General features: G+C 50.4%; 1 protein-coding gene across 3 annotated transcripts in view; it reads right to left on the bottom strand.

The window, feature by feature from the left end:
• Positions 1 to 290: 290 nt before the first annotated feature.
• ZZEF1 (zinc finger ZZ-type and EF-hand domain containing 1) overlaps positions 291 to 14,117 on the bottom strand; it is a 104,542-nt gene continuing 90,715 nt past the window's right edge. For 2 of the 3 annotated variants that reach the window (XM_032270031.1, XM_032270032.1), the window contains 10 exons: positions 13,139 to 13,239; positions 11,223 to 11,358; positions 10,757 to 11,116; positions 9,741 to 9,884; positions 7,778 to 7,946; positions 7,505 to 7,603; positions 6,856 to 7,021; positions 2,972 to 3,125; positions 2,334 to 2,405; positions 470 to 550 (listed from right to left, as the gene is read on the bottom strand). In XM_032270031.1, coding sequence (XP_032125922.1) covers positions 470 to 550; positions 2,334 to 2,405; positions 2,972 to 3,125; positions 6,856 to 7,021; positions 7,505 to 7,603; positions 7,778 to 7,946; positions 9,741 to 9,884; positions 10,757 to 11,116; positions 11,223 to 11,358; positions 13,139 to 13,239 — 1,482 coding nt within the window. Of the gene's footprint in view, positions 551 to 2,333; positions 2,406 to 2,971; positions 3,126 to 6,855; positions 7,022 to 7,504; positions 7,604 to 7,777; positions 7,947 to 9,740; positions 9,885 to 10,756; positions 11,117 to 11,222; positions 11,359 to 13,138; positions 13,240 to 14,117 lie in introns of all 3 variants that reach the window. The other variant, XM_032270030.1, reaches the window with a different exon arrangement.

Genomic DNA, 14,117 nt, shown 5'->3' with positions numbered 1-14,117 from the left:
CCATCAGAAGAAGCAAAAGCGAAGAGGTGGGCCCAGGCCGGGCCGCTGCCGCTGGGGGTCTTGCTGGAAAGGTAGATCTGGGTGGACTGTGCCTCCCTCTCAAGGCAAGTGCAGGCAGTTCCAGCTCAAGAGACAAAACCCAGTCCAGAGAGGCTGCTTCCAAGTCTTGCGGGGCCCACGGCTCCTGCAGGGACCGCCCCTGGAGAAGGCTGCTCTCCGGACCTTCTCAGGGGCCCTTTCTGCCGCACTCTGCACTGCTTGCTTACTCTCAGCGTGCTATAGCACGTGCTTGTGTCCAGCCTACGCACGGGAGTGCTTGGAGACGGGGCTGCTTGGCGTCCTGATCGGAGTGGAAGTGAGCTCAAGGACAGCTGGGCACTGTGTGACAGGAATTTTCCTGAATGAGGTTACATGTCTGCTCTAAAATCCCTGTGACAGATTAGCTAGCCCCGTGCAGCCATACCGAGGGCTAACACTCCACATTCCAGAGGCGGGTCGCCTTGTTAGGGTAGTTGATGGCCAGGCTGATGGCAGCAATGTTCTGCAGAGCCTGCGGAGGGAAAAAGAGTTGTCGCCAATGTCAGGAGCCACTCACTCCCTCATTTGCTGAGTGCTGATAGCAAGCCCTCAGCTGAGCACTGAGGATGAGGGGATGGGGGGAGAGAGGCCCTGAGATGAACCAGATGTGTTTCCCTCCCCCAGAGGCCCACAGGGTGGAGGGAGGGAGAAAATGCTATTAAGACCATGTGAAAGCTCCAAATGTAAGGTAGAAATCATCCCTGCACAGAAGGGCAGTCCCAGTGCGGGGGCTCAGAAGGCAGTGTGCAGAGGTCTGGGAAAGCCACGCAAAGGTGCAGGTGAGAGGGCACAGCACTCACAGGAAATCAACAGCCAGCGCTGGGGACCAGAGGGAGCGCAGAAACAGGGCCAGGAAGGCACTAGGAATCAGATGGCCTGAAGAGGGGGGGGCAGGCCAGTCGGGCCTTCACGGTCTGGGCAGCAGGAGAGTGGAGGTGGCCGAGGGAGGAAGGGGTCTGGCAGGGAGAGTTGTCAGGACACTGGTGCAGCTCACTCAATAGGCCGAGGGGAGGGTCAGAAGAGCCAGAATGCAGCAAGTGAAACCCGCCCATAGGCAAGCTGCCACGCGGAGCTTTGGGGCCAGGACGGTCCCATAGGAAAATTGTTATGTGATGTCATGAAACCCCGGGTGGCGGTGGTAATGTTGTAGGCAGCTGCTGAGGGGGAGGGAGTTTTTTCTCTGCCTACAGGTCTCAGGTGGGTTAACATAAACTCCTCCTTGTGTGCTGGGGGCATTCCCACTTCCAAGCGTTAAGTGTCAAAGCCTAGGGCTGGAAAGAAGACCCTTTTCCCGCAAAAGGGCACCGTTCCGAGAATACTTCCCAGGGACAGAGCGCCGCGCTGAGGCAGGGCTCCTGGCTGGGAGTTCCCCCACAGGTAACCCTGGGAGCCTCGGTGTCCGCAGCTGTCCTCTGGGGGGGCTGTTGGGCCACAAAATGTAGTCTGGGGCCAGGGAACTCCTGAGACCCTTTCGGGGTCGGCAAGGTTCATTTTTCACTTTCCGTGTTGTGAGCATGTGGTGTAGTGTTGCAGAGCCTGACACGTGAACGACTGACTGCAGAACAGAAGCAGATGTGAGAACATGGCCGTCTCCGTTAGGCCAGCCATGAGGGGTGGAACCCAGCGCCACCCGCTGCAGTAATCCTTTTTTTTCCCGTCACTGTTTGTCCCAGAGAACTCAGTCATTACTTTATTTTCAAAAGTTAGAGTCATTTTTCACAAGACGTATTATTCATATTAACATGAAAGGGGTTCACTACTTAAAAAGATAGATAAAGGTTTAAACTTGTGCTTATTTGAAAATGGAAAACCCCATTTCTCACGGCACATGTGGATAAACGTCACATGCATCTCCAAAAGCTTTCTGGGCTCCTCCATCAGTGAAAAGCTTGAAGCGTCCTGAGACCAAACAGCTGTCAGGAGTTCCGCTACCAGAGAAGCAACTCACATCTAAAAATATGTGAGATCTAACTCCACGGAAACTTCCAGAATCAGCCAAACTAAATTTAAGGCATTGGTTGTTTTGGTTTTAAAGACACAATTTTCCTGACCCCACAGTTTAGATGAATGACTGTGACAAATGGGGTCGTGCACGCTCTCTGAGCACCAGGAGGAAGCCACTGAACTGGGATGAGCTCTGTGTAAGCTCCGGGTGGATTCTGTCCTAGTCAGACGCAACGCGCAGACTTCTCTGCCCTGGCAATGGTGAGATGGTGGCACCCCACAGATCGGCTCTGCGGGGGTGGAGACAGTACCTGTGCCGCACAGCGGAGAAGGTGGTCATCCGTGGTGAGGGCCAGCAGGTAATCCTGCAGCACGCCAAGCTCCTGCAGAGAGAGCGGGGGCTGTGAGCGACAGTGCCAGAGGTGCAGTATGGCTCTCCCACACCACCCGGGACACCTGCTCACGAAAGCAGAAGCCTCCCGCGGGTGGACGCTACTCACTCCGCCAGGCCCACATGGCACTGAACCTGACCGGCAGGGGCCAGGTGCCCAGTGCTGGGCCAGGCCCCTCCTCAGGCCAGCTTCCTCAGGTGAAAGGAGAGGACAGCTAAAGAACTCTGAAACGCCCTTTCAGCTCCCACATTCAATGAGTCTATTGTGTTGAGGGGGAAAAAACAAGAAGGAAGCAGAAAGAAGCCATCCTTTAATTCTCCAAAACTCACTGCTGGCAAGGGCTGCTCCCGGGCGGTTTTTCCCCCTTTGGCTCTAGGCCTGACAAAATAGGCCATGTCAGAGCTGACCCGAGGGCCTCAGACTCTCAGCCATGCCTGTCCTGTGTGGCCTGCTGAGACCCCTCAGGCTCAGATGGGGTGGCGAGTTCTGCCCAGGGTGGCAGAGGAAGCAAAAGCCCACGGAGACACGGGGCTCCCTGTGCAGACCTCGGGCCTCACCTGGGCGCGGTTCTCGGTGACGAAGAAGAGCTCCGTGAGGGCCCGGTGCAGGGGAAGGAGGATGCCGGGCTGCGTCACATCCTCAAACAGGCCGTACTCCATGTGGGCAAAGAGCTGCCACAGGGGCTTCAACAGTGCCAGGTCACACAGGTCGCTGCAGGAGGAGCCCCGGAGGTGGTCAGTTTACTGACGGCCACGCCAAGGTCACACGGCTGATAGCTGGCAGGAGCCGCAGCCCAGCCCCTCCCTCTCCCACCGCTGGTACAAGTGATTACAAAACAGTCTCACTTATGCTCCCCACAAAACAGTCACCAACAGCAAAGGAGGAAAGGGGCAGAACCGAAATTTCAAAACCAGGCTCCAAGGGAACAGGAGGCCCGGAAGCGTGCGCACGGGAATTACTGTGCACCTTTAAAAATGGGTGTTATGGGCTGGACACGGGGCTCACACCTGTAATCCCAGCACTTTGGGAGGCTGAGGTGGGAGGATCCCTTCAGCTCAAGAGTTGCTCTGGGAAACAGAGCAAGACCCTGTCTCTACAAAAAATTAAAAAAAAAACGAAAAAACAAAAAACTAGCTGGGCATGATTGACATCCAGCTACTCCAGAGGCTGAGGTGGGAGGATCGCGTGAGCCCAGGACCTGGAGGCTGCAGTGAGCCATGACTGCACCACGGTACTCTAGCCTGGGCAACAGAGTGCGAACTTGTCTCTTAAAAAAAAAAAAAAGTTGGCTGGGGGCGGTGGCTCATGCCTGTAATCCCAGAAGGAGGCCAAGGCGGGCAGATTATGAGGTCAAGAGATAGAGACCATCCTGGCCAACATGGCAAAACCCCATCTCTACTAAAAATACAAAAAAATTAGCCAGGCGTGGTGGTGTGCACCTGTGGTCCCAGCTACTCAGGAGGCTGAGGCAGGAGAATTGCTTGAAACCAGAAAACGGAAGTTGTAGGGAGCTGGGATCGCGCCACTGCACCCCAGCCTGGTGATAGAGAGAGACTCTCTCTCAAAAAAAAAAAAAAAAAAAAAAAGTTTTGGAGACTTTCCAATGACAGTGGGAACTCATTTCAAAATAAATATTAAATGAAAAAAAGCAAGATGTAAAACTTATATACAAAATACAATTCAGAAATAACCTGCCTATACAGTACTTTTTCTATGCAAATGAAAAACCACATGAAACAGACATAGCAAAAGGTGTCACCAGCAGCTGTCCCTCTCGGCCTTCTACAATGCTCATTGCTTTTATTATCAGAAAAGAACACTTAAAAGACAATTTGGGGGCTCATGTTTGCAGTCCTAGTTACTCAAGAGGCTGAGGTGGAAGGATCACTTGAGCCCAGGAGTTCACGCTGCAGTGAGCTAGGACGGTACCACTGCACTCCAGCCTGGGCCACAGAATAAGACCCCACCTCTAAAAAAAAATTAAAGAAAAAAAAAAAAGATGGCCAGGAGCGGTGGCTCATAGCTACAATCCCAGCACTCTGGGAGGCCAAGATGGGGGACTATTTGATCCCAGGAATTTGAGACCATTCTGGGCAACATGGTGAAACCCCATCTCCACAAAAATCACAAAAATTAGCTGGGTGTGGTGGCATGTGCCTGTAGTCCCAGCTACTCAGGAGGCTGAGGGGAGAGGATCACTTCAGCTCAGGAGGTGGAGGCCACAGTGAGTTGAGATCGTGCCACTACACTCCAGCCTGGGTGAAAGGGCCAGACTGTGTTTCAAAAAAAAAATAGATAATGATGACTAGCAGTGTTATGATTTTAGGCTTGGCTTATGAAACACAGAATATGCTTGGAAGGTTGTTCAGGCAGAAACCCTTTCCCTAAGGAAAGCAGAACCCCTGCTGAGAGAATGAACTGAGGTTTTTTTTTTTTTTTCTATTTTACTCAGAGGGACGCTGTGCTTTAATTCCAACTCGATATCCTTTGAAGAAAAAAATTATCAAATAAATAATATTCTAGAATTTGTTACATGGCCATATATATATATATATATGTTTGTGTGTATATATATATATGTTTGTGTGTATATATATGTTTGTGTATATATATATATATATATATATATATGTTTGTGTATATATATATATATAGTTGGGGTATGCTTTTTTTTTTTTAAAAAAAAGAAATTTTCTTTTTTTGACTTGAAAAATTATTAGGTATATTTAATTGTTATCTTGAAGCCAATCCCTTTCTCCCAGAGGAATAAATCTTCATAAAACAAACGGAAAAATTCCGAGAACTTTACAGCTGGGTTTTCAGAGAAGCATCAGCACGTCAAGTAAATGCACCTGTGAGCTGAGAAGGTCCCTCTCCCGAGGGCTGCCCCGCTCCTCTGTGGCCTCCGGGTCAAGCCCTCAGGCAGGCCTCTCTCTCACTCTTTGAGGAGCAGCATGAAATAGCCTAGGGTGGCAAGGCAAGCTGGGAGTTCTCCAGGCTCGGGACAGAGGGTCTGGGAGTGTCGCCACTGGAAAGAAGGTTGCCAACTGACAGGAGAGTGTGCAGGAGCACAGGGCTTCCTTCCCGCTGCTGGCAGGGAGGGCCACCAGCCAGGACACCATGGAGAGGTTACATGCTTCATAAGCATTGCTTGACCAGGCAGTTCTTACTGGATTCTACGCTCAAGTGAACAGAGCTAAGCCTGTGTGGGGCTGGGTGATCCTGTCTGCCTCTGAGGACATGGGGGTAACAGCAAGCATGCCCAGCTCTGCCCTCTCTCTCCGCGCTGCCTACACAAGCCATCGGGTTCTCTCCCCTGACTTTGAGACTCCTTTATTATTTTAATGACATCTCCATATTCCATGAGAAGACAGCCTGTTACTTCACATATCATCGCCGCACTCTGGCTGGCATTCTGCGTGTCTGTCTACGTGCCTTAGACATGCAGGAAAGAGGAAGAATGAACCCTGGCAGGTAGGGCTCTGAGCAAGGAGGGTGGGGCCAAGTATACAGACAACACGACTGGCACAGTCACTGCCACCTTCCCTCACAGATGAGGACTAAGGCACTCATGTCCACAACCCCCGATTCTATTCAACACTGCATGTCCGACCTAGTGCAAAAGGCAAGAACAGTGCCCGAGTGGGGAGAGGAAGGAATTGCACTCACTCATTTACAGATGACATGACTGTACCCAAATCTACATAGGTAAGTCTTAGAATGAACAAATTTAGTTGCTTTATTAGGCAAAAAACAAAAAACGAAAAACAAATTTAATAAGGTCACTGGATACAAGGGCAGTATATAAAAATTAACTGTACATCAGCAAAAACAAAACTAAAATAAAAAATGTCAATTATAGCATCAAAAATATTAAATACCTAGTAATAAATTTAGCAGAATGTTCAGTCCTCTACACAGAAACCTATAAAATATCATGAAGACCTCAATGATAGAGGAACATAAACAGAGGACTATATAATGGTTGCGGATTAGAGGACTCGGTGTTCTAAAGATCTTGATTCTCACCAAATTCATCTATAGTCGCGCCAGCCTGGACAGAGAGAGACGCCGTCTCAAAAACAAAAAGATCTAGAGAGTCAAGTGGAGAGCCGTATGGAATGAAACTGACTTGATGCCTACCCCTTCTATCATACACTAACATGCAGTCCACAGGTAGATACTTCTCTAAGTGTGAAAGGAAAAACACGCTTCTAGAAGGTAATACAGGAAATACCTTCATGACCTTAGAATAAGGCAAACATTTCTTCAACAAGACACCAAGAACACTACCATAAAGGAAATGACTGAAAAAGTGGAAGACATTAAAATCACAAATGTCTTTTCATCAAAGACACCACTAAGAGAATAAAAGGGCCAGTCACAGAGCGGGGTACACAGGCCTGGCAAAGGCCTCACGTCCAGGACGCGGGCGGCTTACCTGTGGCTGCAGCACCGCACAATCCTCAGAAGTAAGTGGATGGCTTTTAACCGCTGATGGCCAGTCTGGCGACAGGCCACGCCCACCAGCCATTCCCAAATTTTTGCCAATGGGAGATGAGGCACAACCCTTTCTTCTAACAACATCTGCTTCAAAATCTCGAATCCTGGCCAACACCCAAAACACAGATATATAAACAGAGATATATAATAAGTAGTTGTATTATATAAAGTATAAAAATTGTGTACATTAAGAATTATACATTTTATAAACTGCTCAAAATTTAAAAAATAGGATGAACTGATTGTGATCATTTAACTTCTGACTGAAATTAAGGCATTTGTAAAAATAACACGAAAGCAATATTTTCAGTTCCTTCTTCTAGCAAAACGCCCTGGCAAATCCTAAGAGAACAAGCATCTTTTTCTGGTCCTGACAGAATGCCTCTCAAGCTGGCCATTCAAGTTTCAACTAGCCAATGAGATCATCCTTAAGAGTGACAGGTGTGGGGTTTGTGACACAAATCTGTGAAAGTGTGAGAGAAAAGTACCTGCTTTGATTTAACCAAGATCAGTGACATCATGGCACCCAGAGCCATGGAGTGTCCCTGGCAGGCAGACGGTGCGAACGCAAAGCCCCGAGCACACACCTGTCTGGAACCGCCCCAGGTGTCCGGCTGTCACGGTGAATTTGTAGCCCCACTCGGTGTTGCTCATGTCGGAGGTGAAGCGGTAATACAGAGTGTCTCCTAGGCACACAAGAATCAGGCAGATGAGGAACGGCAGCAACAGGAATGGCAACAGAGATGTTTCTGATGGGAGGTACTGAACCCTTTAAACATTCCCCAGTAAGTTCCCTTCTCAATGTCAAGTGTAAACGCTGCCTGCCAAGAACCTATATCATCGAGCATTTGTTTCACTACCTGGAAGTTCGAAATCTTTCCACTTCTGCTGGGACCCGCTGAAGCTGTGTCGGTCTTGCTGGAAGTCACTGCTGCTGGACATGGCCAACTCGTCGCAGCCCTCCTCCGTGTTGCACTGCGAGTCGAATTTGATTGAGAGGTAGATGGCACCGGGAATGTGAACTTTATCCTAGGGAGGGAAACAACACCTCTGTTGATACTGCTCACTAGACATCGACTGCAGCTGCCCCATACGGAGTCCTGCGGCTGGACGCGGGGCTGTGAGAATGAGGAAACCACAGTCCTGGCCTCCAGGAGTGCCCTCCAGCTGGGGCAAGGAGCACGCACAGGCTGCAAATATGGTGGGAGGGAAGCACGGCGCAGCAGGCGACGCAGGACCCCCGCGGACAAGTGTCGGGCTGCTGTGCAGAGTGAAGGGGACAGGAGAACCCTGTCGGGAGAGAGTGGGAGTGGGAGGCAAGGTGATGTGAGTGCCTGGGGCGCATTTCAGGCCTGGGAGGAGCACTGGGAACAACACTGGGAAGGCGTAGCACATCAGGGAATGGCAAGGAGCTCGGCGTGCTTGGAGTTAAGGGTGTCTATGTGGGCACATATGCTTGGGAGGTAGGAACAGGGATAAGACATGACCCCAGAGAGGTTGGCAGGGGCTGACACGGAAGACCCTGTGCCCTAAAATGAGGCACTCAGACTCTGGACCACAGGGGAAACCCCGGAAAGCTTTGGCGAGGCTCGCACGGTGGTAGCATCACTGACAGCTGGTATGGGGCAAGGCCGGGCTGAGGCAAAAGTGAGGAGGCAGAAAGTAGCAGCAACAGGAACCCCAGAAAAGGGCAAGGAGTGTCTAGGGTCGGTGGAGAAGACCGGCCTCTTGGGGGTGGAACGCAGTGGCTGGCCACATGTGCCTGTGTGCAAGGGAGTGGAGCAGGAGCCCAGGAACCAGGTGAGAGAGGAGGCTTGGAAGCAAGACAGTTAGGAGGTTATACTTTGGGAAAACAAAATCTCAGCTGGCCAATCACCCAGTTCTAACCTGGCTTCCATCCTCTGCCATCGCTGCTGTGGGTGCCTTCCACTCAAGACGCAGCTGCCTCAGCAACTCCACCATTTCTTTTTCCTCTCTAACATTTAAAAAAGTGCTAAAGGGGGCCAGGTGAGGTAGCTCACGCCCATAATCTCACCACTCTGGGAGGCCAAGGCAGGCAGATCACCTGAGGTCAGGCGTTTGAGACCAGCCTGGCCAACGTGGTGAATCCCCATCTCTGCTAAAAATACAAAAATTAGCTGGGCACGGTGGTGGATGCCTTTATTCCTGCTACTCTAGAGGCTGAGGCATGAGAATCACTTGAACCTGGGAGGCGGAGGTTGTGGTGAGCCGAGATCACACCACTGCACTCCAGCCAGAGAGAGACTCTGTCTCAAAAAAAAAAAAAAAAAAAAAAAAAAAAAGTGCCAAAGGGATACAGATGGCCTTAAGGCAATGAGAATAATGGAGGCTGCCCCATTCCTGCCTCATCAAAACTCCAACCTTCCTGCCCAGATACAAAGTTAAGGATGGAAAAGATGAGACTGATTCAGTTCTGGGAGATTTTAACAAGGGGCTGTGGTATCCAAGGTGTGGGCAGGTCATTAGGAGGCAGCTGAAGAGTGAGGGTTCAACCTGGACCACATTCAGACTCCCTGCCTGACTGTGACGCTGAGGACTCCCTCTCAGGAGCTTGCTGCAGGGAAAGTAACACTCTCCTCCAGGGCCAGGTGGCCCGTTTTCTTCTATTAAAACATGAAAGGCACGGAGAGAGGAGACTCGCTTGTGCAGAAGCCCTGGCCTCAGGAAGGCAGACCGCAGCTTGTTCAAGGAGGCACTTCCCTGGCCAGCCAGGTCTGCTGGCCGGAGGGGAAGAGCCCCAAGGGGCTGGTGAGGTCTCTGCCACTCAGTGGCCCTCACCAGGCCTGCCAACCCCGATCGTACCTCAAAGTTGGTGTTGTTGTTATATGGGTGTTTCGACTCCCTCACTTGCACCTCCATTCCTGGCTCCTCCATGAACTGGCAGGCAGCCAGGGCCATGGGCCCCAGCATGTCTTCTCGGCAGCCCTGGAGCACTTTCTGCAGGATCTGGTGGGACGCAGGCAGATAAGGTCAGGGCCCGCTAGTGGCATCGGGAAGAAGGGAGAGTTTACTTCAACCCAAGGCCCACCCAAAGGTGCTGCATCACCTTAGACCTAGAAAGAGCCTCTGTGACTCCATCACCAAAACCAGCTCCACCAGCCACCTCTCACTTGACCGGGCCCCTGCTATCCATCAGGGTACTGTAGTCCTTTCAGAATGTTACTGCTTAGAAGTGGTCTGACAGAACTAATAGAATCAATCATAAATGTCCTGGTCCTTGAAGGGGTCCCCGCCAGGCAAGTGGACTGGCCTACGGAGAAATAATGACCACGCAATGTGATCGGTGCCTAGAGTGAGGCACAGAGTTGGGAGCTCCAGGTGGCGAGAACCGGGGAGGATGCATCCACGCGGGGGCCGAGTGGAGGCAGGATGGCTCCCTTCGCCCTTTCCCAAAGAGAAATATGCTAAAGCAAGCCTGCCAGCACCTGCAGGGCAGCGAGGCCGGGACAGGACCTCGAGGTCTGGTGGTGAGAGGCCAAATGAGCCTCCTGATGGACTGTGTGTGTGTGTGAAGGTGGGTGAGCGACCAGGTGAAAAAGGAGCTACCAAATGTGCCTCAAGATTTCTGCACTTAGAAACTGGGAAGGTGGCGACAAAGCTTTCTAGTTCAGCAGGAAATCACACTCAGGGCCCCTGAGTTCCTCAGCAGCCCAATCCTTGGGAGAGGATACAGTGGCCCTACCTTTGCTGCATTCACACCTGTGAGGGAGCTGCACAGCCACACGGGTAGCCTCGCTCCAGGAAGCACTCACTGGAGGAAGCCTGTGGGGCAGAGGAAGAGCCCGGTGGGTGAGCGAAAGCTTGGTCTGCGTAACTACCTTCTCCCACTCGTGCTTTTCCTCCAGCTGCATGAACATATCCAAAATGTAGGTCATGTGGGCAGGGCCACTGAGCTCCAGGATGTCCTCGCTCACTGGCACGTGGCCGGGCCACTCGGCGAGCAGGGATGCAAGCACGTGGCGGGCGTACAGGACGGCTGTGGCCTCGTTCACTCGGAAGAGGTAGTCCCGGACAGCCCTCTTACTCTTGCAGTTCAGCTCCTTGTGCAGCAGGGCGGCGCTCTTGCTACGGCGCTGCTTGGCGTAGCTCTGCTGCAGTTCACTCTCTGTGCTGGAGATCAGCTTCTGGGTCACAGGGTTCGATTCAGCAGTAGCTTGGTCACAGCGTGCAGGCCGGGACTGCAAACCCAAGACCACCATTACAGGGGTCCAGCCTTCTTACAGTGGTGGTATGGGGGCGGGGATGGGGATGCAGACACGTTGGGTCCAAGGTGGGGTGACATACCAAGCATGGCAAGATAATCATGTCTGTATCCACAGCTTTGGCGCTCTGCTCTTCCAGCCTCAGACTCTTACTGGGCTGCCACTGCTGAGCCAGGGACCGTATCCGCTCATCTGTGGTGAGCTCATCACCGTCAAACCTTAAGAAAAGCAGCACAAAGTTGAGGACCCAAAGCGCAGAAAGGCAAGAGTTTTCACCTGCACTTAAACTTGTCAGCAATGCTGATCAGAGCTGTTTTTCTGTTAGTATCAATGATATTGTCACTTTCTATATTTTGCTGACTGGATTCACAGCCTTCAGTTATTCATGGATACAGAATGCATGTAAGCTTTGTGGCAGAGTGGATTCACAGCCTTCAGTTATTCATGGATACAGAATGCATGTAAGCTTTGTGGCAGAGGCTGCAAACTTGCCTGAAAAATCCATTCTCCTCTTCCATCTTTTTCATTTTTTAAATTAATTCAAATGTTTTATTTTCATTAAAAAAACATTTTTTTGAAATTTGTTTTTTTAGATGATTTGGTTTTTTAGAGATGAGCTACGTTGCCCAGGCTGGCCTGGAACTCCTGGGCTCAAGCCATCCTCCTGCCTCAGCCTCCCTAGTAGCTGCGATTACAGGCTCACACCACCATGCCTGGACGCCTCTTCTTTCTTTCGTTTTTAAAGAATTTAACAGAGTTTAAGCAAAGAGTGATCCCCGAATTGGGCAGCTCCTGAATCAGAATGAGTTCAGAGTGACTCTGCTGCTGTGGTTGGAGCTTCATGGACAGAAAAAGGCAGATGACACACAGAAAACAGAAGTGAGGTACAGAAACAGCTGGAATGGTTACAGCCTGGTGTTTGCCTTATTGCACAGTCTGAACAGCTGGACGACTTTGGTAGAAACTCGGTGACCCTTCTCTCTTCTCTAAAGCTCCCCAGAGTTTTAGCAAGAGAGACGGTCACCCAGCTAGAGACATGGGTAGCAGCTAGAGTGGTGATGCCCCTGGGCTCTTGGCAGTGGCAGGTGAGAGAGGTGGTGTGCCACCTCTGGGGTCTACTGGGCTAACAGTGCACTCCCTTCTCCACGTTCCCCGTTTCCTCTGGGCTAGAACCTACAGGTGGGGTGGCCAAGCAAGCTTTCACTCCACTGGTGAGAACGCTGGGATTTCTGGGTCACTCTGTGGAGCAGAGCTGTCACCCACCCCAGACTCTGCCTACCTCTGGACTGTTACGTGAGAAAGAGAAAACAATTCTCTCTCTCCTACCTTTACATTCTATCCGTCCATTATATAAATTCTATCTATCTGTCCATTATATTTCTGGTTTCTTAGACCGTACCCTAACTGAGCAGCCCTGCTTATCTCCTAAAGGATTTTAGGCAGCATATAAGAAACATGTACGGTAAAGAGAAAGACGAAATACAAAATGAAAGAAAAATTAAATGAGATTTACTATAAATTAGAACAAGAAGTCAAAATTAGGATATGGGGGACGGAGGAGGAGATGAGATTCCAGATTTGTAAAGTTCCACCCAAATTAAAAAGCTGGGCCTGAGAACTAGCTCTGCATTTCCTGGCCAAGAAAAAGGGAATGTTCTTAATTTTAAACATCTCTTGAGCAGCAGTTCTTCTCTGTGCTGTCTGCTCACTGGGATTATACACGAGACACATCTTGGTGCCTGCCCAATGTCTGCATCTGTGAAATGAGTTTACTCGTGGAGGTGACAAACGTAAGTTTTCAAGAGTAACCCACAGTGCACTTGGAAGATGACCCGTGTGGTGCAGCCCAGGTGCCCTCGACATCGCTTTATGAAGGACTAACAACTGCTTCCCGGCCTGTCGGCGCGTCCGTCCTGAGCCCGCTGTCAGGAGGTGCGCCCTCCCACCCTCACATGTTCTCTCCCTGGCCACACTCCGCTGCACCGAAATGCCCCTTACCTCTTCTGAACCTCCAGGAAGAAAGAGTCGGTCTTTTTCATCTGCAGTTCGTATATGGCCCGGAGAATGTGCAGAGGGGCATTGAGGGCATCGTGAGCCATCTGAAGGCCCAGGGAGGAAGCAGACAAGAACCATTAAAAGCACTTCAATACACTGCTGATAAACTGAACTTAAACCTGAGAAGACAATCTATCAAAAGCTTCCACAGGTTGTAACTGAAGAATATTGTATGGGTAGTTTAAAAAGCATATAAAACTGTAAGCGCTAAAACGTGGACTATTAACATGTGCATTACTACTGTAACTTCAAAGGAAATTATAAAACACTAAAACCTGAAAGAAATAGCATATCAACAAAACACAATGCTAATAGTAAATACTTATTTACCACGTTGCAGTCACTGCTAGCGTCTCTACGCCGTTTTACGCTCCGGTTTGACAACCAGCACATACCTGGGCACTGTATTTTCTTTTTTTGACACAGGGTCTCACTTGGTTGCCCAGGCTGGAGTGCAGTGGTGAGATCATAGCTCACTGTAACCTCGAACTACTGGGCTCAAGTGATCCTCCTGCCTCAGCCTCCTGGGTAGCGAGGACTACAGGGGCATGCCACCACACCTGGCAAGTCTGATTTCTGCTAGAGACAGCATCTTTTTATGCTGCCCAGGCTGGTCTTGAACTCTCAGCCTCAAGAAATCCTCCTGCCTCCACCTCCCAAAGTGCTGGAATTGCAGGTGTGAGCCACTGTGCCTGGCCAGGATTTGCTTTCTCTGACATTCTACCCTACATTCTGTTGACTCTTCATTTAGTTACAGCTTTTGAAGTCCAGGCCCCCATCCTTCTCATATTGTTCTGAAGAAGAACAGACTACTTAGGGAAGGCAAGAGTGTATTTCTGAGAAACTGTGAGGAAGGAACTATCACACAGGAGTTCACGTACAGGCCTTAGGGCTTTAGTGGAAATTCATGCAACATTTTACA

The sequence above is a fragment of the Sapajus apella genome, unplaced genomic scaffold (assembly GCF_009761245.1).
Source record: "Sapajus apella isolate SASKATOON/1434 unplaced genomic scaffold, GSC_monkey_1.0 scaffold202, whole genome shotgun sequence".
NCBI classification, from domain to species: Eukaryota; Metazoa; Chordata; class Mammalia; order Primates; family Cebidae; genus Sapajus; species Sapajus apella.
Note: the sequence above shows the minus strand (reverse complement) of the source record. Positions and strands in the feature narration are given on the sequence as shown.